General features: G+C 39.7%; 1 protein-coding gene across 9 annotated transcripts in view; it reads left to right on the top strand.

Annotated features, from left to right (window-relative positions):
* Positions 1-24,048, top strand: part of STAG1 (STAG1 cohesin complex component) — a 199,636-nt gene extending 175,588 nt beyond the window's left edge. For 7 of the 9 annotated variants that reach the window (XM_068954519.1, XM_068954516.1, XM_068954517.1 and 4 more), the window contains 10 exons: positions 2,690-2,829; positions 4,678-4,779; positions 6,304-6,452; positions 9,562-9,690; positions 14,134-14,339; positions 15,812-15,983; positions 19,132-19,242; positions 20,233-20,347; positions 22,138-22,218; positions 22,314-24,048. In XM_068954519.1, coding sequence (XP_068810620.1) covers positions 2,690-2,829; positions 4,678-4,779; positions 6,304-6,452; positions 9,562-9,690; positions 14,134-14,339; positions 15,812-15,983; positions 19,132-19,242; positions 20,233-20,347; positions 22,138-22,218; positions 22,314-22,337 — 1,229 coding nt within the window. In that variant the 3' untranslated portion in view covers positions 22,338-24,048. The remainder of the gene's footprint in view (positions 1-2,689; positions 2,830-4,677; positions 4,780-6,303; positions 6,453-9,561; positions 9,691-14,133; positions 14,340-15,811; positions 15,984-19,131; positions 19,243-20,232; positions 20,348-22,137; positions 22,219-22,313) is intronic. The other 2 variants (XM_068954521.1, XM_009690471.2) reach the window with 1 other exon arrangement.
* The last annotated feature ends 1,542 nt before the right edge of the window (positions 24,049-25,590 follow it).

Genomic DNA, 25,590 nt, shown 5'->3' with positions numbered 1-25,590 from the left:
TTAACTTTGGTATTTAAGCTGTGGCCAGCCTAGCACATAGCATGCTAAGTTCCTACTCTATGTCCTTTGGGTGTCTTTGTTCTAGGACATACGGTATTTGAAGGTCCCTCATCTCCTGAGCTAGAACACAGATAAGGCTTTGTAGAGACCCCGTATGACAAAGTCGGTGAGTTTGTCGTTGGCTCTGGAGTTCCCAAGTGGAAGGACTGCTCCTCACAGAGACTGCTCTGGAGAAGGGGAGCTTGGAGATGCAGTTTAGAACTTGGTCTAGAGGAAAGGCTCAGTTCTGGAGCTGATTATAAAAATAAAAATACTGTCTTTTCATGTAGTGCTTTTGAAAATCACAAGATCCCAAAAAGTTTCTTTCAAACAGCTGAATGTAGGACCAGTGCCAGCAAGGAAGCATGAGAACAAGAGGCCTCAGCAGTCATTGACTGAGGTGTAGGTCTACAAAGCATGTGTTATCCTGGCCTTTGGTTTCAGTGTTTCTGTTCCTGTTTGTCATGCCCCAAGTTATCTGTCTTTCTTTGGAATTGATATTTGTTATGGACTCTCTTCATAGTTTAAATGGGCCTGGAAACACCATCAACTCTGCTTGCACTTCCTGTATTTTTCTCCATTCATACAGCATCTTAATTGCATGCCTTCTTCAGCAGTCCTTTCCTAGATCCAGGATCTTCAGGAGCAGTGGTCAAGAGCAACTCCTCCTCCTCTTTCTCTGAAAAAGATTACACTACCTCATAAAAAGTGGAAACTGCCATGGTGCCTTTACCATTTTTTCCAATGTGATCATTGTGGTCCTGTGTTATGTTTTCAGGGAGATATGGGGATAATGGCCAAAAGTATCCTTTGCCTTCAACTTTCAGGCCCAATATGAGTGTGACCAAAACATACCATTGCTAGAATAAGAGGACTTCTCAGTCAAAACCAGGATCATCCTTCCTGTCATATACAAGGGATTTAGATGGCCCCATCTCTGCCTCCTCATGTGGATAACTTGAGATTTTTGGGGAGAGGGAGGCTTGTCATTTAGGGTTTTTTAAAAATATGTCAGTGCTGTTGGTGTATGTTATAAATGCCTAAGTGCAAATACAGCGGTATCCAGTTTCTGAATCCTAAATGCCTTTGGAAAAGAAATGGATTCCCAGATAGTCAGACAGTATGGCAGTGCTGCTGGGTGCATACTGCAATGCTGTTTTAGGCACATTTTCCAAAGTCTCACTCAACTCAGATACTTGTGTGTTACCTTGGCACACAGGTGCTACATTAGATTTCTTAAGACATTAGTAAATAGAAGTAAATTCTCAGAGGTTGTATTCTTGCTGTAAGAGTGCTCTCAGACTGGATTTTATTTCCCGTCCTCTAGCTCGCTTGCTTCTCACTAGCTCATATCCTTGTGGAGCATCTCTTTATGGATTCCTGTGGCCTAGGAAGAATACCTTTTGAAACATAACTTCATCAGAAATCCACAGTGCAAGTTAATCATACCATGTGAATTCAGTGTTCAGACTAATATGTCAAGCGTAGATTTTAGGAGGATGGTGCCTTAATTCTTAGGGCTCTTCAAGAAGATCATTGCTCCCTAACTTCCTGCAGTGGGCCTGTGAAGACAGCATAAAGATGGATGAAGGGATTTCTTTCTATATGTAATCTCTATTCCTTAATGCTGCTTTGAGTCCATGAAGTTGATCTGACCGTTTATGACATTTGTTATTCAGAGCACGTCAATTATAACCATGTAGGGGATGCTACTGGATTTCAATACTGTGGGTTAAAGTATCTAGGGATTAAAACATGCATACATATCCACAGTCTGCTCTGCTGTCTTTAAGAGATTTCTCATGACCAAATTCATGAATTGGGCACTGTGGGTCTGTGGAAACTTTAGTAAGACAGCAGTAAGAGATTGTCAGTGGCGCTATATCCTTCCACCCCGACCCCCCCGGTCTATATTTCTTCAAACTGGTTGGATTCCTTTCAAGGATGAGTTCTTCTAAATACCACAGAATGTTTACTATCATCACACTTCTTCTAGCTCATTTCATTTTCTTACACAAGTTGTGGAATATGGTTTTATTATAGGATATTATGTTTTATGAACATAGCTTTGTTTTCATTCTGAGTGGGGACTTTTACGGGGACTTAATGTTTATGACAGTAGCACTCGATGTTAACAGTTCTTACAACTGAATTATATCTCCTATTTTTTATTGCTGCTTTAGGGCCAGGAATTTCATGCCTGAAAATCCAAGCCATGCAGTAGCAGTGTTGCTGCTTCTAATTCTTCTTGTATGAAATATCTCTGGCTTAGTCACGTTAAAGAAGCATCTCCAAATGTCCTTTGATTACAGTGGTTAAACAAAAAGCACTCAACAAGTCTTCCTTGTGGCCTTTCCCAGGTTAAAGAAATTAAATGATTTAGTATCCCTGTGGATTGTGTCCAGTACCCATTCAAGATTACAGCACCTTTGGTCAATGGTGTGTCACCTTCCAAAACTTTGCTGAAATCCCTAACACAGCCAGGATGCAAGAATTATCACCTTTCATTTTAGCTTCTCTTGCAACAACCCTCGCTTCATTTTGATGAATTGAATTGTTCTAAAAGTTACTCTTTTATTATACTTAAGTAATGTTGCTTTAGAACATAACAGATATTTATAAGCATTTTTATTGTTGTTGCTGCTTTCAGAGGGAGATGAAGAAGATGAAGCTAACAAAATAGAAGCTTTGCATAAGAGAAGGAACCTGTTGGCTGCCTTTAGCAAGCTGATAATTTATGACATTGTGGATATGCATGCAGCAGCAGATATCTTCAAACACTACATGAAGGTACAGCTCTGTGTGTTCTCCTCCTCCAAACCGAACGTGGAAATTGTAGTGTCAGGTCACCTGCTCCTCTTTTTCCCAATGCAGTAGTTAAAGGTTGAACAATTTTGAAAGCTTGTTCCAGCTGATGTGATTTGATTTCTGTAATAATTTTCCTGTTTTTAAATTACTCCTGTGACTGAGATGCAGTAAGCTCTGAACATCCCTTCTGATGTAGTAGGAGTGCCCTATTAAAGGCAGCACCAACAGTTGATCCTACAGGGTGCTAAGTATTTTCAGAGTGCCTTACGTTTAAAGTGTATTTCTTATCCTACTCCTCAAATTCGCTCCTAGAATCCGCAATAACAGTGGTCTGTTCAATGTCACATGTTGCATATTTCATTGTCCAATCTCCCCATCTTGGCACTTGCCATAATAAGGAAGTAGATTTTTCTGTGGGAAAAGAACGTTTTAAACAGGGAAGCGGTAAGAAAGCTCTGTATGCTGCCATTGGAAGTGGGTATGTGTTTACTGAATGTCTTACCACTTTAGCTGCTTCCCTACAATACTTAGGTCTGAATGCTATTCAGACAGACTCACTGCTTAGCTGCCACTTAACCCTGTTTTTGCAAGTTTACCCGCCAGAGAACGTGCACATTAGCCCTCGTTACACTGTCAAGCCACTTGAAGCTCTTCGGCTTCTATCAAAACACTGGGTATAGCCCTGCCTGTCTCTCTGTAAGAGATTAGTCATCACAAAAGACAGTCAAGGAGGAAAAACTTGTAGATAGAGTGGGCAGAGAAGGTCCTTTGCAATGGACCTGTGTTCAGCATGAAAGGTAAAGGATTTAACTTCAAATCCTGCTCCGTTCATTGGGAGCATGCAACACAATAATGTCTCCATTGTACAACCTAGCCATCAGCCAGTTCAGGGTTAGTCTTGCTTAGGTCTTTTCTCCAGAGCAGGATTTTCAAGCTGAAGCTGTCACACTCCAGGTTAGTTTCCTCCCTGCTGCTCTAGGTCAGTCTTCTCTCTCCTTTTTTTTTTTTTTTTTGTTCTTTTTCTCTCTTTCCTTTTTTCTCTTGAAATTGGGTGAGAGTGAGGGAAATTGAATTTAAATTAGAATACAAACTAGAAGGATCTCTGTACCAAAGAAGGCAGGAGCAATATTTTAAGAGGGAAGAAAAAAATGAATGATTGGAAATGCAGAAAGATTAATCAGGCTGAAAAAGTACTAATTGGAAGGAATTTTTTGTTGAGATTCTCAGCCTGGAAGTCTTAGTGAAGCAGGTTTTGATTATACAGGCTTTTCTACCTAAACGGCCAGTGCAAGAGGCTGTGATTTTCAGCAACCGTTCTTCTAACGTAAAGAAAATCAGCACTTTCTACAGACTAGTTCCTTACTCAGCTTTCTGGCTTCAGTGAATTCCGTTCTCAGCCATCTAACTCACCGTGCACTTTATGTGGAGCTTCACATCTGTGTGTTAGTGTCCACTTACACCTAGATTGTTAACAATGGTATGTTGGTTTAATGTGATACTGTTTTTTAGAATTTGCAACCACCAATCCCTTTTGGCAAATGTTTGGTTTAGCAGAGGAAATACTGTTTTGCTTATTTTACAACCTATTTGTTTCAAAAGATAAGAACGAATAAAGTTCCTGATCTCGTCAGTGGTGGACGCAGGCTACTGGTCAGTTTAAATTTTGATACTGAAGCACTGCCTCCCACTCGTAGAGAAAATGTAATTTCAGATTGCTGTTTTAGAAAACTGTTGCCTTTTCAAAACAAGAATTACAAATAATCTGTCAGGAAAGCTATGAGAAACTGTGCAAGAGATTTGATTTAGAGTTTTTCCCACGTTTTTTCCTAGTACTACAATGACTATGGAGATATCATTAAGGAAACATTGAGCAAAACAAGGCAAATTGATAAAATTCAGTGTGCAAAGACGCTCATTCTCAGTTTGCAACAGGTAAGAATACTGATTTTTGTTACAGATGTCTCGTTCCAAAATATTCTCTGCATGACTTTTCTCTGGTGCCCTTTACAATGAAGCGAAAAATAGTACACTTCTGTTAAGAGGTTCTCTTGCTCCTCAGTTTGGACTGTCAGCGTTCATTTTCCTCTAAAAATCTCTGTTCCCCCTAAGCTAACCCAGGCAAAGTTTTGGTCAGATAAAAATGGAAGAAAGGAAGAGAAAAGCCTTGAAGGCAATTTGGTCCAACCTGGTTCATGTTTGTTTACTGGTGCCTAGTGAGCAAGAAGAATTAGGATGGTTTTTTCCTCCATATAATTTGCTGAATGTAATGCATCTTCTGCTTCATATTTTGTCTAAATACTGATGGATTTTTTTCAAAGACTGAGCAAGTTGTATAAGTCTTCCAACATTATTAAACATATTTTTTCCCCCAAACAACTTACTTTAGATCAACTATAAATTATTGGCTTGATGATGAAATCCATCCTTGTTCTGCTGACAGCACAACGTGTATGCTTCACTGAATACCATTTAGTCCCTTGAAGTAGGGGGCTATATCCATTTACACAGAGAAATTACTTACATAAATTAGATGTTTTCAAATCAGCTGGGCCTCACGAAGCTCATTCCAGAGTATAAAGGAATTTGCTGTTGCAATCTCAAAGCTGACAGATATCTTAAAACACTTGAGAAGAATAGATGAAATTCCAGAAGAACTGAAGCATATCAAAGTAGTTCGTGTCTTGCAAAAGTGGAGAGAGGAAGAAGCTAGGAGTCATAGATGAGTCAGCCTGATATCTTTTCATGGAGAGCAAATAATTAGACAAGCTATTTGCAAGTGCCTAAGTGAGAGGTAACAGCCAGTATGAATTTGTCAAGGAGAAATCATGTCAAATCCAGCTGTTTTCATTAATTATATGGGAACAGAACTTGTGGACTGGGGGAGAAACGGTAAATTTCATGCAACTTGATTTAATATTGCTGTTGACACCATCTACTGTGATGTTCTCAAAAGCAGGTTGGGGAAAATGTGATCTAAGTGGTTACCTGAAGGCCATTGTTTTACTGGAAGAGTATTGCCAAGCAGGCTTTAAAGGTGCCTACCCAGTAATACTCACTGTCTTGAGTGATGGAATAGACATGTTGCTTCCTGAATTGATAGATGATACTGATCTGATAAGTGATGCAGATCTTTTAGAAAACAGGGTGAGAATCCAGAATCATCTTGGTGAATTGGCAAAATAATAAGATTGCAAATCAATAAAGGTAAATGCAAAATGCTGTGTTTAAGAGTTATCATCTGCCTGAGTGCAAGATGGGGGACAGCTGACAAACAGCAGTTTACAAAGAAGAAAGTTTGGGAACTGAAGCGGATCATAAGATGAATATAAGTGAACTTTGTTATATCAGTGTGAAAAAGTCATTGTAACGTTCACTCTTAGCCTTAACAGGTGAGCATCTTCCTTAAGAAAAATGTTTTCTAGTTCACGGCTTTTAACAACTGAATTTTTTCTTTAGCTGTTTAATGAGCTCGTGCAGGAACAAGGTCCCAATTTGGACAGGACATCTGCCCATGTTAGTGGAATTAAGGAACTGGCCCGCCGGTTTGCTCTCACTTTTGGCTTGGATCAGATCAAGACAAGAGAGGCTGTGGCCACACTACACAAGTGAGTGGTGGTAAATACACTAGATTTTCATATTCCTACAGATTAAAAGTTTTGCTCAGCATACCTTTTCTAAAGGTACATAATCTTACTGGGTCATGCAGTAATTATATTCTGTCTCTTAATTTATGTGGAAAAAGCAATGCCACTGGTATTATACACTTGTGTGGATTATATCCAACAAGCGTGATAGTACTTTGTACCACACCATTGTGGATTCTGTAGGCACCAAGGATTTTATAAAAAAATATTCCAGAGAGATTTTGGAGATTTTTTTTTTTTTTAAGTGGATTGAAGCTCTTTATCTAACTGATGTGTAGGAAAGTAAAGAAAGATGCTGCTAAATCTAAATGATGACTTTCCCATGCCATAAAAAGGTCAAAATATTAAAGTTTGCTATCTGAGACTATTAACACTGAGACTAGCAAAGCGTGATCAGGACTTGGTATCTGAAAGGCTGAGACTAATATAAAGAATTAGACCAGGAAAAAAACATAACTGGTGCAGAAGAAGGTTAGAGGAGATAAGGAAAAAAGCATGGTATCTGGAAATGAACATCACAAGTTTACACTTGTGATTACCACGTGCTTACTGCCTGCTAGTTTACGCTTCCTTCCAACGTCCGGATTGAAATCCCAGATTCTGCTTGCCCACGTTAAGCTTCCAGCAGCTATCTGGACAGCTCTCTCAGGAAGTCCTAGTGCTTGTCCAAATAGAAGATGTCATCTTACTACTGCTGTCAGTTACTCCTTTAGTCCAGATGACACAGATGAAGTTGGTAAATCTCATGATTCTGGTCATGGTGTTAAAAGGTGTGTGTCATACTCACGACGGGCAAAAAATAAAGGTGTCATATATTAGACCAGAAAGTAGTATGAGTTGCCTCTTATCTCAAGCTAATCTTAGCACTCTTTTGCATTGAAGGCGGCACCATCTTTATACTGCCTTCACGTTGGTCACTTCTGAGGCAATTTTTTTTTATCTTCATGATACCTATAAACAGGTAGACATCTTCTATCATGCTCAGTCCCCACCATCATTTTTTGCTGCTTCCTTAAGCACCCAGGTCTGAGGCTATCTGCACCGTTTTTTTCAAAACGAGTGTTCACTGTCAGGAGGCAGCTCCTTCCCACATTGACAACGGTCACTGGTACTGTCATTAGTACTAGTGAAGACCTCCACTGAAAAAATGTGGAGATCCTGAAAGGATATTCCAGGAGACTGACTTGGTCTCAGTCCTCTCAGCCCTGTCTGCCTCATAACTTTCCAGGGGACTGGAAAAGTTCAAGAGTCTGTTAAAGAGATATCCCTGGTGTCAGTCTAGTTGTTCTGTCTCACTGAAAGAGAACTAAGAGTAGGTGGCGATCCTCAAATCAGTTTGTCAGTTCTTCATTATCTCTTGAATTTCCCTTCAGACAAGGAGGGCAAAGCACACCAAAGTGCAACTGGTGAAGTATTCATTCGGTATCATCTCAGCTACAGGTTACTGAATGCCAAAGCCATTGCCTCCATCTGAACTGAGGTAGCAAGTTCCGTGAGCCTTTCAGCACCAGCTGTAAGGGGAGGCATTAGTTTCTTTGTGTGATAAAACTCCCTAGCAGTAAGTTCCAGAAGAAATGCTTGCCTGTCATCCATTCCCAGAGCCTACTCTTAGGTAACAAAAGGGACATTGAAAAGAGCTTTTCCTCATCCTACAGAATGTCCTGGGATTCTTTTAGGAACAAATTCCTACAGCATTGTCGGGGGAATTTCTCAGCTGTTTAGCATGCCTCAGGCACATTAGCCACTTGGCCTAAATTTCCTCTTCCAGAATACAAGGGGAATGTCATAGTATACCGGTGAAGAGTCAGTGAACCTGAATCACCCTGAGAGAAAAGAAGTTTCTTTAGCTGTAGTAAATAGTTCAGTGATTGGAACTGCGGGCAAATAAGGAAAAGAAGGGAAAACAGATGGATAAAATCACCAGACCAAGAATTTTGTCTGTTTTGCTAGATAAGTACATTTTCGAGAGCTCTTTATGCTACTGTAAATGCTTTTCTCATGGAACATAAATACATATGCTCTAGCAATTCAGCCCTTAAGGCAAGCAGACCATGAAAGGAAGCGTGAGCAGACTAGGTTGGCTTTGCATCTACTTCTCTGCCATCGTCCCTGCAGCACAGTTGCTTACAGGTCTTTGTGGCTGTCTAACTCAGTAACAGCTGTGCCGAGACCTTTCATATCATGGCTCAGTTGGAGGATTCCTCTGCCAGGGGAACCAGATCTCACGCTGTTCTGCTGATGTTCCTGAGAAAGGTCTCAATTCCTGACATCTGCTGAAAGGCCAGAGGGAGCTTTGTCTTTCTGAGGAACGTGGGCATCCTAGGTGTTACACCTCTAGTTAGGGGGGCTTACTGCTTGCCTGGAGACATCTGAGATGCAATGCTAGACAAAGGTTTTTTTACCAGTAACCACAGTTCTTTGAAATCTGTAGCCATTCTGCACTTTCCTTCGCCTCTCTCCCACACTTCTTCCTGGGTTACCTCCAAACTAGGATTCTGTGACTGAAAGGAAATGAAAATGCTTCCAGACACTTTCCTGTGCCAAGCAACAGAGAGGTTAAGGCATGCATGCGCCCTTTATGGGTAGTGTGAAAGTAAATTTTTTTCCTCTCGTCTCAAATGATAAAGCAAAAATAAGGCAGAGTTGCATGTATGAATGTACTGATAAGTAAATTCTCTTTCCTGACTCTTGATGTATCAAATTGTATATTTTTATATCTTACATATTATTCTTATTGGGAGCTTCTGCCTCATGCAGAAACAAGAATGAGCCAGTTGGCCACTCCTGATAAGGCAGTGGCTTTCAACACCTGCCAGATTTCTTATCTTGTGGTTTAGATCCTTCTAAATGTGGCCGGCAACATCTTGTCTTCAAGATTCAATCCTTACACATTCCAAGGCAACATTTGATACACTCCATATCCAAAAGCAGCTTTTTGCTATTAATAAAATAATGATGAGATGCAAAGAGTTTTATCCTAGTTCAGATTTTGGGCAGCATTTAGAGGTGCTGGGATGTTTTTTTTAATTTGTTACAAACCTCTGAAAATTTTAATATTTCTTTACTGCAGAGATGGCATAGAGTTTGCCTTCAAATATCAGAATCAAAAAGGACAAGACTATCCACCTCCTAACCTTGCTTTCCTTGAAGTGCTTAGTGAATTTTCTTCTAAACTCTTGCGACAGGACAAAAAGACTGTGTAAGTAATACTCTCTTTTCTTCTGTGCGTTTTGCTGGGCTGTGTTAATCATTGTAGTGTGTCCCTGAGTTTGGGAAGTTTTCACAATCTAGTGGGTGTTATAAAAGTCCCAGTGAGACTTTTTACATACATAGTTATTCATCATTTTATATATTAAAGTAATAAAAACAAATGAGGAGGAGAATCAAATCCACGGATTAGGTGAGACCTCACAAAACAACGTTCTTTAAAATTTCCCATGGAGCACTGAAAATAAAAAAAAGATCTTTTTTCATATTACCAAAAAATGAATAAAATGTTAGTTGTACAGGAAATTGCTACAGGCCTGTAAACATTGCACTAACATCTGTTTGGGTTAGATATTTACATAAAATGTAAAAAAAAAAAAAAATTGTTGCTTGTTTTAATATGTTGAGTTAAAGTGGGCAATAAACAGTTGTCAAGGCTTCTGTTATTGGCACAGTGGGATGGAGAAACAGGATGAGAGAGGTCACTCTTATTGGTTAGGACAGAGCAGGGTGGTGGGGACCTGAATGGCTAAAACAAGAAGCCTGAATTTGATAGAGCAGACAATGACTGCAGATGGAATACTGGAAATGAAATCAATTGGAGGCATTGTTGTTAAGATCTGAATAAAGAGCAAGAAATATTATTTTAAGAGCAACATTTGAATGGACTATCAAGGGGAACGGTGGATATCAAGAGAACTGGCAAGAGGAAAACTGAATTAGTAAACACAAGTTAGTAGAAAAGACGTGCTGTCAGCATCTCAGCAGGAAGAGAAGGAAATCTAGAGCAGGAAGCTCTAGATTTCTAATACACTGTATAGTAAATATCCAGGATTTGGCCATGGCGCAGTAGTAGCAGTAAGGGAAAAACGGAGGAGAGTGCAGTCAAGCATCATCCGAGAGCTTTGTGCCCACTGTAGAACTGAACTGTTTGAATAAACTTCTGATCATTTAAAAAAATGCAATAGCCAGACTTTCCAATTTAGGCTTATAGATATCTTTCCAGTTGATTTTCTGAGCACAGTGGGTTAAAGTCATACATATCTGCTCTAACTAGCTCAGTTGACTCCTTCTGTCAGACTTCTCTGCAGTTTTTCTATGAAGTCATTTGTTTTAAAGGGCTTTTCTATAGGGTTAACAATTGTGAATATTATAGCTCTCGGCTTGTTCTAAGAATTGCATCTTGGTTAACTTTGCATAAATGTTAATGTATACACACCTAAACCAATTTGATCTTTTATTAATTTAGCATGTATCAATAATTTGCCAATTCGGCTAAAACAATAAGAGCAAGGGTTAAACCAATTGGAGAATTCGATGATCCAGTTGAGCTAGATTGGGACTCAATTTTTCAGACTGCTCTTCATTTTTGCATCCTTGAATTTTGCCAACCTGTGTCCTGTTCTTTAGGACGGGACTTAAGAATACTCCGATTTTATGACAACCTTCCTAGCTGAACCATAGGTTCTCCTGTACCTGGTAGTTTAAGTGTCAGTATCCTAATTCTAATTTGATGGAGCTTTTCCTTCCTGTACAGTCTTCATCCATTCCACAAGTTTCTCCGGTGTCTATTTAATAGAGTTGTATCATGTTCTATGCAGTTTACTTGAGAGCCTAATTTGACCTGATCCAGTGCACGAAATTCATTATTTCAGGGAATATTACCATGGAGATCTTTTTCTTTAGCCTTCTACCTTACCATTTAAAATCGTTCCTCCAAGCCTCTCCTCCTCCCCTCGCTCATTGGTGTTCTTTCTCAGGACTCCAAACATTCCTGCAGCGGGATCCACTTCTCCTAATCTTAGCTGTCTTTACTGTAGTCTTCTGTATTTGAGCTATTTACTTCAGCTGCATTTGAAGATCAGCGAAATGAAATGGGCCCTTTAGGGCATGATTTATCTGGTCTGTGCTAAATTACTACTTTAAGATGAGTTCAGACGTGCGCTAGGTTCCATTGGCTGTGTTGACTATGCAAAAAATCAAGATAATTTGCTTATATGTAAAGATTTCTGTTGGAGAGATCTGCATTCAGTCCCTTGTGAGATCTGTTGTGTTTGCACCCATCAGGCAATGGATGCATTGCCCATAGTGCTTCGCTGGCATTACACACTCAGCTATACTCTAGATAGTTGATTTGCCTTTCTCAGTAGCATGACTCCTCCAATCCACAGGGACCTCTCCCCCTCCCTGCAAAGGGGTGGCCTATGAACAAGAAGGTACATGACCACCATCTGGTGGAGAAGTCCTGCGTACAGGATCATTTACCTCCCTCCCTGGCTTGATCTCCTTCCGCCAAATGACTGTCCTACACTCAGCGAGGGGCTTGTTAGTCTGGAGGCAGCAGTGCCCTAGGATAACCCTGAAAGTCTCATCAGCATAGCTGCCTGTCTCCCAGAGTCCTCCAGCTTGGCTTCCCTACCTCAAAACTATGAATTAACTGCTTGATATATCTGCATATGTCATCTGCCCTCGTGCAAAATGCCGTTCTTGTCACAGTTAGTGTAGTAAGCACCACTCTCTTGCAGGGCTTCTACTTCCTTTCTGGTTTACTGCTGTTCCTTTATTTGAGGGGAAAATGAAGATGTTTTCAGTTTGGGGGCAGGGCAGCAGCACTGGTTTAATTTAGTTTTTCTGCCCTGTTTATTTATCTGACTTCTCATTTTATGACTAACCTCCAGAATTAGTGATAGCAATTTATGAATTTATTAAAATCTATGGATTTATTTTAAAAGGTGCATTTAGGGTGCCAGACTGTTACTAGAAAAAGACTTAACGCTAACCAAGTTGTAAATACACAGGACAGATACAGGCAGGGAAGTCCAGAGAAATTCATCTGAGACAGTGGAGGTGAATTGCCCGCTGGAGGCACTTACTTCATTCACTCAGATGGAGACAGCTTAGTTTAATTATTGGATGTCTGAAGTCAGATGAGATGGAGCCTCAGCAGGGTGTTCTTACTTTCAGAAGGTCAGAGTTTGTATCCCAGTTGAAGATGGTAGGAACTACCAGTACGCAACTCCTCTAAAATGCTGAGCAAAAGTTGTCTGAAATTGGGCGCCTAGTCAGTAGGGAGCCCCCAATTGATGTATTTTTTTCTTTCTTCACTATTTGGGCATAACCTGTGCACTCTGGTTGTGTAAATATCAACTGGATGCAGGAATACTTCTTAATTTCCCAGATTATTCTGCAGATAAGTTCTCTAAATTCATGAAGCACTCAAACGTTGTGATGTTTGACACTGTAGAAGAGAGACTAAACCAAGAATTCCTCGTTCAGTGCAAAGTTTGGATGGTTCTCAGTATATAGATGGACAGACTGATAGAGAATGGAGAAAGAAGCAGCAGTCAGAATGCTGAATAAAACAGTTGTCATAAAAACTGCTGTTTCCATAGCAAAGTCATCCTGTTCACTGAATCAAAACAAAATCCCATTGAAAAATTGGATGCGACTGTTACCCAGGCATACATAGTGTGGCTCCTTATCCTGTTCTCAGACTGTGCAAGAAGTTTGAGCCTGCCTTGAGTTAACGGAGTGATAGGGAGAGGCAGAGTTCATTTCCATGCGGAGCTGGTGGTTTTGACTCCTACTGATGACAACCTGGCAATGTGGTGTTGAATGAAATCACGATTAAAGGCTGCATAGTGTGCTTGCCGAAAGGAATAGAAGAAATGCTGCAAGGGTGTCCTTAGTTGTCTTGCCTAACTTCTGAACGCTCAGTTTTGAAGCTGGAAGAACGCTCATTAGAATCACTTTTATGTGGCTTCTCATATTCATTTTGAGGACTACCTCTGATAGCGCAATCAAATAACCAATGAAAAATAAAACAACTCAAATGCCCTCCGGACCATATACAAGAGGGAGGTTGTTTGATGTCTCCCCTAAGTCAGTAAATGTGCATAAGTTAATAAATGTGCACTGGACTCTTCCACTGCAATTGAACAGATCTCCAGTTTTTTTCACTGAAAAATAAGTGCTTGCATTTGAGGAAACCATTCTCTTCCTGTTCCAAAATGCCAGAGAACGTCCTACATTTCCATAATAGTAGTTCCAGTTCGGTCTGTCTGTTTACATGGCAGCAATACATAGAAGTGGCTTTCTTGATATGCAAAATAGAAAAGGAATTTAATTACAGTGTGCTGCAAACGACTGCAGACAAACGTGGGAGGAGGATGCTGTGAGAGAGAACATTTTGTATTATTTATCTATGAGTAACCTTTACGCTATTAACTATGTTACTTGTCTTTGAAGGAATGACATGTATTCCTATTCAGTCAGAGGTACAGGATGCCTTATCAGCATATGTTTTAAAATTAAAATAAGGAAACACCATGTGGGATTTCTTTAAAGCTCTCAAGGATATGAAGAGGCTCTGCAGACTAATTAAAGAGGAAACAATATGCTGTGAACCTCTCTATTCATTGTCTCCTATTTTCAGTCACTCCTACTTAGAGAAGTTTCTGACAGAGCAAATGATGGAAAGAAGAGAAGACGTATGGCTTCCGCTAATTTCCTATAGAAACTCACTAGTTACGGGTGGCGAGGATGATAGAATGTCTGTTAACAGTGGAAGCAGTAGCAGCAAAGCCTCTTCGGTGAGAAATAAGAAAGGACGACCACCGCTCCACAAAAAGAGAGTGGAAGGTTTGTATGGCTTTACGTTGTCTTGTCATTTTCTGTATAAATTATTGCTTTCCTTCTTTGAAGTCTTTATGGTTTATCAGTTAATGCTGAAAGGTAAGGTATATTCTGTATGTAGTAAAAACAAGACACAATGCAAATGCCTACCGAACTTGGAACACTTCTTTATGGGAAATAACAGGGCAAGTCCCCATTCTTGTGTATATACATGGAGATTTGCACATTCATATTTAAATATTTATAAATATTATATTTATAGTAATCAATAATGTAATAATTGATTAATAATATTAATAATATAATTGATTTATAAATATTATAAAGCATATTTAAAGCTGTTATTGACAGGAGTCAGTTGTGGAGTGACTTGCGCTGTACCTTTCTCAGTCATGGATTTCTGTTTTTCTACCTGTGTTTCAGTCTGGAGCAGTTGTTCAGTCACAGTAAACCCAAAGCAGAAATTCTGATACAGATCAGTATTTCTGCAGGAACGTTGGAGAACACTAAAAAGACACATTTTTTAATTTAAAATGGTATTGATATGCAGGGTTTGTATTTGCTGTTTCTGTGACTTGAAGAGTGTTAATCAAGAATTTGACTATGATGGCATCTGCACCTGGCTAATCTGTGTGAAATTGCAGGAAGTAGTTCATTTTAATCTCAATATGTATTTACTGTTTCAGTACACCATAGGAATAAGTGGGATCTTTAAATTTCAGGGATTTTCCCAATGTCAGCATCTACCATCCTCAGTGACCAATCTAATGCCAGTTTCCCTGATGTAAATCTGAAATCACTGTAGTTCACACCAGCCAGACCTCGCCTCTTACCCAAAACGTCCCCACTGTACTCTAAATGGCTCTCACAAAAGTTTCTAAAGATCTGTGTTGACCAGATTTCTACCTTCATCTTAGCGTTTAACTTGTTTGTTGTATGCATGAGAGATTAACTGTCTTATATTTAGATTGTAGACTCATTATGTGGGAATCATCTTTGTTAAATGTGTGCATTTAACACCTGGCAATTTAGGCAGTGCTGCAATACGGTATTTGTTTGTATTGGTTATTTTTGTTGTTTGTTAAATATTTCCTCTTTAAATTGTTGTTATTGCTAGGAATAACTGGTAGCTGAACAGAAATTCTTTGGCATAAGACGATGTAATCCTGCCTCATAAGAACACAAAGTTAAATTAGAGCTGAAAAATTGATCATTTTGCATGTGTATCTAGTTGACCTCTTAAATTCCCATTTGTCTTTTAAGATACTAAACTAGTAAAAATATAAATTTGCAGAAGGTGCTGCCACTGAAATAAACCGTACTGAAGCGTAGAAATAGATGGAAGGCCTAAATTAGTGATGGGAGGTATTCATTCAGTGAGTTGACTAAATGAATTCTGAACAACCCTAATACTGCGCTGCATAAATTCACTGTATTATCAGAAATGTATCAGTAATTTTAAATATTTTTTTCTCTAGATGAGAGTCTAGAAGGCTCATGGCTGAACAGGAATGAAAACATACATACTCCAGGGACACTGCAAGCACCGCAGCTCACCTCAACTGTCTTGAGAGAGAACACTAGACAAATGGGAGAGCAGATCCAGGAGCATGAGTCAGAGCAGGGATCTGAACAAGATTTTTTACACAAGTAAGTGTTGGAATTTCAGTATCAAATATAGTAAGCCAAGCAAAGGAGCCACACATTAGTTATAGAGATGGTCTGTGGCTCCAGATATGCAGTGTTTATTTGCAAAAACAGCTGGAAATGTCTTGCTTGTAGCTTGGCCATACGTTGATTATTTTAAATTCCCAGGATAAGTATGCCGTAATGGAATCATGGCAGAAATTCCTTAAGTTAAAATTATCTCATAGGATAGCCATATGGTTATGGTTAAATCTTCCTAGTGTTTGTGGCCCCCGGGGGATTGAACTGTTTCTCTAAAGACCTGTTAGATGTTCTCTTTTCTTTCCCTCTGCCCCATGTCATAGTGCAGTTAAGGTTTGGCAGATATCTTAACAATTTCTCGTACGTTAACTCTTCAGTCTTATTCTAGCTGCCGAGTTAATAATTGTTGTTTCTGGGGTAATTACCCACAGGCAATTTATTTTGCCCTAAATTATATGTACTTTTGGTCACTCACCTCCATTTTTATCAACTCCATTTAAATCCATTCGGGGAAAAGGGGTTTGGTTACTATTTGTCAGTAGTTCATTTAAGAACACAGAGAAGTCTTCAGAGAACGCTCTTATGGGCTATTTCTATTTATTTTAAGCTACAGAATAACAGTATTTGTTTTGTAGAGTATTTTTGTAACTTGTATAGCCAGATTTACTGATCTGGCTTATTTGTATTAAAAAAAGGCAGAGTACACTAGCCGGATGAATCAGGTTTCTACCGATGTAGTATAATAGGAAATAGCCAGGTTGTGTGTCTTGGATTTCTCCCAGCTTTTGTGCATCAAGCTTTTCTTGAAACACATTGCACCAGTTTCCCCGTTCTTCCTGAATGTGCACTTACCCTCCTCCATCCTAAACTTTACTGCTTCATCCTGAGTTCTCTAATGATAGTATTTACCATATAGCAATCATTATTAATAATGATTAAAGTAAAAATGTTCTCCAGGCTTGGATGACTAGGGTATGCATAGACCGCTGTGTGGTACATGTAAGCTACTAAAGTTTGCCCGTTTGTGACCACAGGCTCACATAAAGTCTGAGCAACTTCTAAAGAATTGTACTCTTCCAAAAGGATAACATATTCTTCTCCCTTGCTTGTGTGTTTAACGTGTACGCGCAGGCATCAGCAGTGCAACAAATTAAACCTTGATGCGATCCATGACTCAGTGCTCCCTACAAGAGAGAACCTGCAGCTCAGCTGGCTACAAATACCCATTAATTTTTGTAGCTCATAGTATCTGGCCCTTCTATAAATAAGTCCTGCCATGTGACATCACCACAAGACAGTGTGAGGTGGGATGGTAGGGCTGGCCTGAGTGGTCTACACTGCAAGCAGGGATTTGTGCGCTCCAGTGCAAAGGGCTAGCTTGGGCTCAAGTTTTCCCACCTCGTGCTGTCTGGAAGGACCGTGGTCTGGCATGTAAACCACGTGAACACAAGGCAAGCCTGGGCTTGGATTTTTTCCCCCTATGCAGTTCAGTCTGGTAGAAAATCCCTGTTGGCCACATACAAAGCACAGCTGGGAGTGAGCCCCAGGTCATGTCAATCTCAAGGTATCTTTTTTTCCCTTATACCTACAGGGTGGGAGATCTGGCTTCATATCTCTTACCTGCCTTACTGGGGTCAAGGATTTGCTTCCCATTCTCCTGCCTCCCCAGAAGTTGCCGTAACAGCTAGGTTATAAGGAAGACTCATGTGGCTCTTGGTTTCTCCTTGAAGTTTTTCTAGTCTGCATTAAAAACAAAGGAAAGCTGCTGAAGCAGAGCCTTGCTCCTGACCCTCTCTTGTCTCGCCTGAGTGCGCTGACCACTAAGCTAAATCTGTCCCTCTCTGTGAACGTTTAAGTAGCTACAGAAAGTGAGACAGTTTCCATTCCCAGTGTGTTACACCTCCCGGAGCCTGATGAGTAGGCACTGCCTTGAGATGTGGGAGAACTGAGTTCACATCCTTTGTGTAACCAGATTCCTTCCCCTTAAATCCTGGGTTTAAACCTGTTTCTGTGATCTCAGACGAATGCTGCAGCCACAGAAATATTGAGTAAAGGCACTCTCCTCTCTGCTATTTCAAAGAGTTGGATCCCCAATGCAAGTTCACGGTCTGAACTGACAATGGAGAATCACGTCCTTTCCGACTAGAATTAACTGTTCTTCCACACGTTTCCTACAGGTCAGCTTAGCTTCCTATTCAACATACTGTCTCATATGAGCCTCAAGGTAGCTATAAGGCTGGATCGTGCTGACCCTCAATCCTCATGTGACTTGAGCCCAAGGATCCTGGGTGTCCTACTGAAAGTCACTTAGAACTAGAGGCTTGATTGTGTATAGGCATCTAACACCAGGCACTGAATGCCTCTGAAAATGAGGATCCAAAATAAATACAGAGCAGTCAGTTTCTGAACAAAAGAGGTTAATCGTGTCCAGGAGAGTATTTTGTTTTGGTTTGTTTTCACATCGGTATGGTTACCCCAGTTTATTGCGTCACGTCTTGCTAGGGTCCGAGATACCTAAAAGGAATAAAAACTGGCGTTGCTTTTGAAGATTTGCACTTACTTTACTGTTATCTCTGTTTGTGCTGCAATATACACATCACATCATAATGCATTGCTGTCTACTGTTGGATTTAGGTGTTCCTGAAAGTCCAGCCTTTCAGGTATGGATAAGTTACTGGACACTTAAGTTTATCAGGGCTGTATTTTTAAAAGCAGTTTGTTTTTTCACTTCCTGTGACATTTTTATGTCTTTTAAAATGTATGTATGTCAGTTATTAATTTGGATCTGTTCTTATTCCTATTTTGCCTGATCTGAGGCAGTGAAGTAGGATTTAATAAAATGAATTTTTAAAGTGCTCCTCCTCCAGATGCATGCCACATTAATGAATGAGTAATGTTAGCATGTTATGTAGCCATTTTTATTACAACACTTAATGGATTTTTTGTGCACATGCAGTGAGAGGAGACAAGTTGCAGAAGGGAATCCAGAAGTCGTGTGCAATGATGGATGTGATCTAAATATTTTCATCTGAAGCATGCCCAGACACAAAACTTGAGGAGATACTGTCTCAAAGTAGCCAACTCAAAGTTGTTAGTGTTCTCAGTCATAATGCTGCTTTATGTTTGTTAGTCCCCAGATGCAGATATCTTGGTTGGGCCAACAGAAGCTAGAAGATTTAAATCGAAAGGACAGGACAGGAATGAACTACATGAAAGGGAGAACTGGTGTCAGGCATGCAGTGTAAGTGTTCAGAGCATCGTCATCTCTAGATCAGAACTGTTTTAGCTGACAACGCCTCATTTTAAATTATACGTCTTGGGGTAATTGCTAGTAATTTCTGTGACATTTAACTCTTCTTACTAAAGGCAGAGTAACAGCTTTGCAATGCTGGGATGGACTCTGGAACATGTGGCCCTCTAGCCCAGTGTTCTGCGTCCAGCAGCGACCGTAAGCAGGTGCCTAGTGAACAGGGCAGACATATATGGTACGCTTCCCCCTAATCCTTCCCCAGCCTTCCAACTATTTTCATTTCAGGGGATTTCCTTGAAGCACTGTGATTTGTCTATTAAGTAATTCACAATGAACTTCTCTTCCAAGTAGCTGTCCAGTCTTCCCTTGAGCCTGTGTAAGCTTCTTTCATCCACGTCATCCTTTGCCAAAGCGTGTCCCACTGGGCAGCTAATGGAGGGAACACACTGGGGTGAACACTGACGCCTTGCTCTACGAGGTGCTATGTGCTCTGGTGCTGATCCAACCAAGTCTTTCAGCACATAAGTACTTTTCAGGACAGGCACCAGTCTGTAGCGAGCTCAAGTCCTTACAGCATTAGAAACTGGTCTTGGACTCATTGGTGGATTCCTAGGGACTTACCAATGACCTTGGCAAACTGTGACCCCCTCCTCCCTTCCCAGCTTGTTAAAAGGCAAGCAAATACAGTAAGGTTATTGCCCTTTTCTTGTTAGGGACAGATTTAACTGCTTAGTTTAAACTGTTTAGTTTATGATACTACACTGGACTTCCTGCTTCAGCCTCTTCAAGTGGTAGGTTTGTTTTTAACATGAGATTTTATTCCAGTTAATATTACAGAAAGCATGTTGGTTTTGTTCTCAGCAGAGGGTTTTTTTGTGAAGAGGTAAAGGAATAGTATTTGTGCTTTGTTTTTAATGACAAAACTCAAGGTTGAGAGAGTTAAATGCCTGGATGATGACTTTTATTCCTTTCTCTAATCAGACGAGGTTTAATGGAAGATGATGCTGAGCCCATCTTTGAAGATGTCATGATGTCCTCACGAGGTCAGCTAGAGGATATGAACGAAGAATTTGAGGACACAATGGTCATTGATCTGGTCAGTAGATCTTGATAAAATGGAGAAGGATAGTTTAAAAGGAATTTTAAAAGTGCAAACAAAAAAAAAACAGAGTTACAAGCCTGACTTCCTGTTGTCTGAATATCAAAAAAAAAAAAAAAAAAAGTGGAAATAACCAGAACGGAGGCTCCCTAGAGCCTAACACTGCAAACCTATGCCCAATCGATTTTCTGTTCATAGAAACACAAGCATGCTTAGCACTCTTCCTCTCTAACAGTCTGGACTCAGGCAGTAACGTGTACCTGATGCCTAAAGCACCATCACGCACCTGGAACTTGTCTACATACAGAAGTTAGGACATGATTTATAGCCTATCAGGTGCATCGTTCAGACCTCTCTAGGGAGAGCTAAAGATGTAGCCAGTCTCACTCACTGCACAGTCAGACAAGTGCTAAATCCAGGCAAGGCTAGGCGTGCTGGTGGGGACAGAGGTGAGACCAGCTTATCATATTGGTCAAATACTACATGAAGGTGCATCCTCACCATCACGAGTAGAAATGGCCTCTCTAAAACGCAGTTACAATGTTTGTTTCAGGTTGTGGTTTGATGTTTTGAAGAGTCTAGAAACAGAAACACCTAAGAGTATTTCAGGTGTTGTTTTCTTCCCTGTGCCACTGTTAACACCCATTCTTCATTTTCTGGCTGGCACAGCTCTTTGTGCAGCCACGCTGCAGTCTTGACTGATCCAGCTGAGTTGCTTCTGGTTCCTCTTGGAGGGGGAGGGAGGGAAGGGTGTCCTTAATCAAGGGCCAGGCCAGTTTACAGCCGCACAGAGTTGTGCTGGCACAACAGAAGGAAGAGCCGGCAGTACTGGGTGGCCATGAGTTGGCAATACTTTACATTGGTCCTGCTCCCAAACAGGTAACGATGTCTGTCGGTCTGCAACTTAGGTCCTTTCATGGTAACGTACTGACTACAGGCATGATTTCTTTTGTAAAGATTACAGTGTTACTAGCATCTCTGTTTTGAATGAATACTTTTCTTGTAAAATGGGAAAGAGGATCAGTTTGCTGGATTTTTTTTTTTTCCTCTCATGCTTTCATATTTCTCCTCTCATATTCATACTACAAGGTATAGGTTGTTTTAGGCCTGGGCTATAATATCTTGGAAAGAACAATGTAGGCAATAATTCAGTTGCTGCTGCTGAATACTGAGATTATTGCTAGCATGCAAATGAGTATCAAGTAAGTAAAAAAAAAAAAAAAGAAAAAAAAGAAAAAAAAAACCTCTCTTTTACTGGTAAGCCAAGGAGAAGGAAATGAAGGAACAGATCAAGCCCACGAAACTCAGATTTACCCTAATGTTCCTAGGGGAGGACAACACAAAGGGCTTAGGCCTGAGCAATATTATGACATCTTAAGTGCCTTTTTTTTTTTTTAAATCAATTTTTTTGATCCTGCCAGAGCTGGAGTTTCAGCATGAATGTAAAAGCGTACGGCAGAAAGTTTTATGTGGTTCCTACCTATAGTCCTAATATAAGAACATCCTTAAGTCAGCAGGAGCCTTAAAGTAAGTCCTTAGCTGTAAGCCCAGACTTAGATTACTTTAGAATCCATCAGCTTTAACCCCCCCCATCCCTAAATAAAAGCTGAATTGAAGAAGCGTTCGCCTGTGTCAGGGCCTGTGTCTTAGCTTTTATGGAAAGCCACGCAAAGCTGCTCTGTAAAGGAAGCGGTAAATGTTTGCATGCATTAGCTGCAGAGTCATACCAATCATTTCTATCCAGATAGCTGATACGCTGTACTAAAATAGCTGACTCATCATTTTAGCCACCTTCAAGAAACCGACGGGAACGGGCTGAACTGAGGCCAGACTTCTTCGACTCCGCAGCTATCATCGAGGATGATTCAGTAAGACTTTACTCACCCTGCTTGCTATTTATCTGAGGTTCTCTTCTATTATTATTACATCTAATTAATTACTGTCTTTTAAATCATTTTTCTAGGGATTTGGAATGCCTATGTTCTGAAGTCTGGTGAAGACATTTTACAAATTTGGAACTCTATTGTTTAGAGCTAGAGGCCTATATACTGTGATAGCTTGTATGAAAACCACATTTTTGATGTGATACGGTTTGATTTTTATCCAAATGATTAAGGTCAATCCTTTTTTGTAGTGAGCGAAAGAAGAGGAACTTCTTAATGACACAAAGGAATGTTGGCCAATCCCGTCACCTCAGAAAGGCTGACCTAAAAAATCATTTGTATCCCTGTTCTTGACTGTCCTAATACAGATTTTTTTTTTTTTCCTGGATGAGGAGGAAGTTTTAAATTGTTAAGACAGCTGTCAAAATAAACACTGTTCTACATATGTTTTCTGAAAACAACATTGAGTGAAAACAGAACTTTTTAACTTTATTTTTCTGCTGTACAATTTAAAACAGTTTTAACATTTGCCTTTTTATGTTTTAAAAGCTAGCCATTTTTATTAAACCTATGCCTATCAGCCATTGACTAGCAATGATGCTATAAGCAGGTCATTCTGGCTACAGAAACGTGTTTTTGAACACACTGGATTTGATTAACATTATGGTACGCTTATATCCTCTCATAGGCATTGAGAAGAACACTCTTGTAGAAGAGGTTAGAATTCTAATGACGTGCATCTCTGCCAAAAAATTTCAGATTCTGATATGATAAACCCAGATTTTATACTCTTGAGAAGATTTATTTTTATTTATAATGGGACATAAAGAAAGAGATGTCCATGAAGCCACTTTTCCAACAGATGCTGTGTAACATTCATTTTATATAGCACATGGGGACACAAAAACAGTAAATTTTCTATTGGTACTTGCTCTGTGCATTTTTAGCAACTTATACCAGCAAATAAAGTATTCTCAGTAAAACACACAAACGGTTCTCAAGTAATCACTTTGCTGTTTTTACTACCTACTTCAAGCCCTGCCAACCCAAGGTACATAAACAGCAACTTTCCTATTAAAACAAACAATTCAAGGGTGGGGGAAAGGAATCACTTTAGCATACTAAAAGCAATTTTAACTGTACCATTAAAAAAAAAAAAAAAAAGAGTCTACTTTCCATGCCGTAAATACCCTTTTGCGCTATTTTTGTAAATTAATTTTGCCAGTTAGAAGTACTGTATGTGCTGCATAGAAATTTGTGCTTAGATGGTGAGGTTCTTAAGCTTACAATGGAATACAGCTACATTTTCAGTGTTAACTGTGCATATTAAGAATAATTCTTTGGAAAAAAAAAATATGATTTTTCAAAAAACTAAAAAACATCAAAAAAACAGAAAACCCAAAACATTCTCAGCTAATTCATTGTAATAAGAGTTTTTTTTTTTTTTTCAATGTCTTCAATAATTTGGAATTTCATTATGCTTCAGTTTTATGACTCTGCCAAGTAGCTGCTACTGTAGTTAAAACTGGCCTGATATCAGAGGTGCTGGCCATCCATGACTTGCACTGACTCTAGTATCTCTAAGAACTCAGCCCAAAATGTTAATCTTCCTTTCTGCATTCTAATATTAGCATTTGAGCTACAAAGCAGATTGACCCACTTGGAGCACAGCTGTTTTAGAGGTGCTTTTTTTTTTTTTTAATTTTTTTTAAAGCAACTGCAAAATAATCATGGAGGTTTGGGGTTTGTTTTTGGGTTTTTCTCTCTCTCTCTCTCTCTCTCTCTCTCTCTCTCTCTCCATTTTACAAGCTTATTAAGCTTATTTAAAAACAAAACAACATTAATACCCAGTGCTTACTGGCTGGGAGGGAAACGAACCTAATTTTAAAAACAAATCAGCATTTCACTCAGCTGAGGTTTGTTTCTTAGCACATATACAGTTCTCAGACAGACATGGTTGCCAAAAATGTTTGACTAGCTAATTCAGCCATTCCTTAGCAGATGTTGGTTGGGTAACGTAAAAAGCCTGAGAAGTAGCTGGAACATTGCTTTGTAACAGGTTACATCCCTTCCTCTTCTGTCCACCCCCAAAGGGATTAGGGGGTAGGTAGGAACGGCTGTATTAAGCTGTCAGTACGATACTTCTGTGAGCATAGTAGCATAATAAATGCTGCCTGGTTTGAGTCACAGTCTCAGACAAACCTTGTGCTTCACAGTCCTCTGTATGGAAAACTGATTCCTAATTTAACATTGTAGAATACTGTATAACAAACATTTATTATCACGGTACCTGCAATGGGTTTCCAGTTCAGTTTGCAGTCAACAGGTTTTTTTTTTGTATTATGAGTGTCTCCTTGATTGGTTTTGCTAGTAATTCTGTAAATTGTACATTTACAATATGAGGTTTTTTTTTTTTTTCCTTTTGTACAATTTAAAACTGATGCTTCACCTTTCATTTAATAAACTATTCAAAATCATGAGTATGATGAGCACCCTCTTCACTATAACATCCTTTTAAATTAGTAGTTTGGGCCATCACATCTTGTCATTCCATTCAATAGTATCCAGAGGACCTACTGAAAGGTAGTTCTCACATAGTCCAGGCTTCACAAGCTTCGTTATAGCTCTCTCTCACATTCAGCCTTAGAGAAAGGAAAAACCATAGCTGGTCTTCCCCCTGCCCCACTGCAGTGTGGTTTTGGTTGGCCTGGGGCATTCTATTGCGCGCTTGCTGTAAATCTGGAAAGTCATCATCATGTGAGTTGGCGATTTGCCTTGTTGAAAAAAAAAAAAAATTGCAGAGTTATTTCTTTCCTGTACTGAAACGCTTATAATTGCTTGAACTATCACACACTTTGAGAAAAATTCACTCTTCGTCATGGAAGTCACGAGTGCGCCGGACCACATAAGCAGAAATGGAAGTGGTAAAGTGTGGAAGGTCTAACAACCCAGCTGGGCTAAATGAAGTTTTACAGCTTCACCAAAGTAAACATCCTTTTGTTATTCCTCTGTCTGAGAGAAAGTTGTACAATTTTTCTCATGAATGATTTCACTTCTGAAGCACTAGAGAAAATTGACTTATTTATCATCTAGGCCTGCTTCCTAAAGAAAAATCATCTGATACAGAAAAAGCAACAAGATCCAGCAGGTGAGGAACTGGGCTAGGATTCAAGGTCTGGACTGCACTCTAGGTCTACTCCTGAGACACAGAGCCTGAATGTTGTATCTCCAACCACTTGTAAGTTATGCTCAACTCTTGATGCAAAATGGAACACAATAGTAGCTTGTTCTACTTTTAGGTTCAGGAGTGCTCTTTGTTGAAAGGGTTTTTATTCTAAATCTATTGTTTCTGCAGGT

The sequence above is a fragment of the Struthio camelus genome, chromosome 9, assembly GCF_040807025.1.
Source record: "Struthio camelus isolate bStrCam1 chromosome 9, bStrCam1.hap1, whole genome shotgun sequence".
In the NCBI taxonomy this organism is placed as follows: domain Eukaryota; kingdom Metazoa; phylum Chordata; class Aves; order Struthioniformes; family Struthionidae; genus Struthio; species Struthio camelus.
The sequence above is the reverse complement of the archived record's forward strand: the minus strand, read 5'-3'. Positions and strand labels throughout refer to the sequence as shown.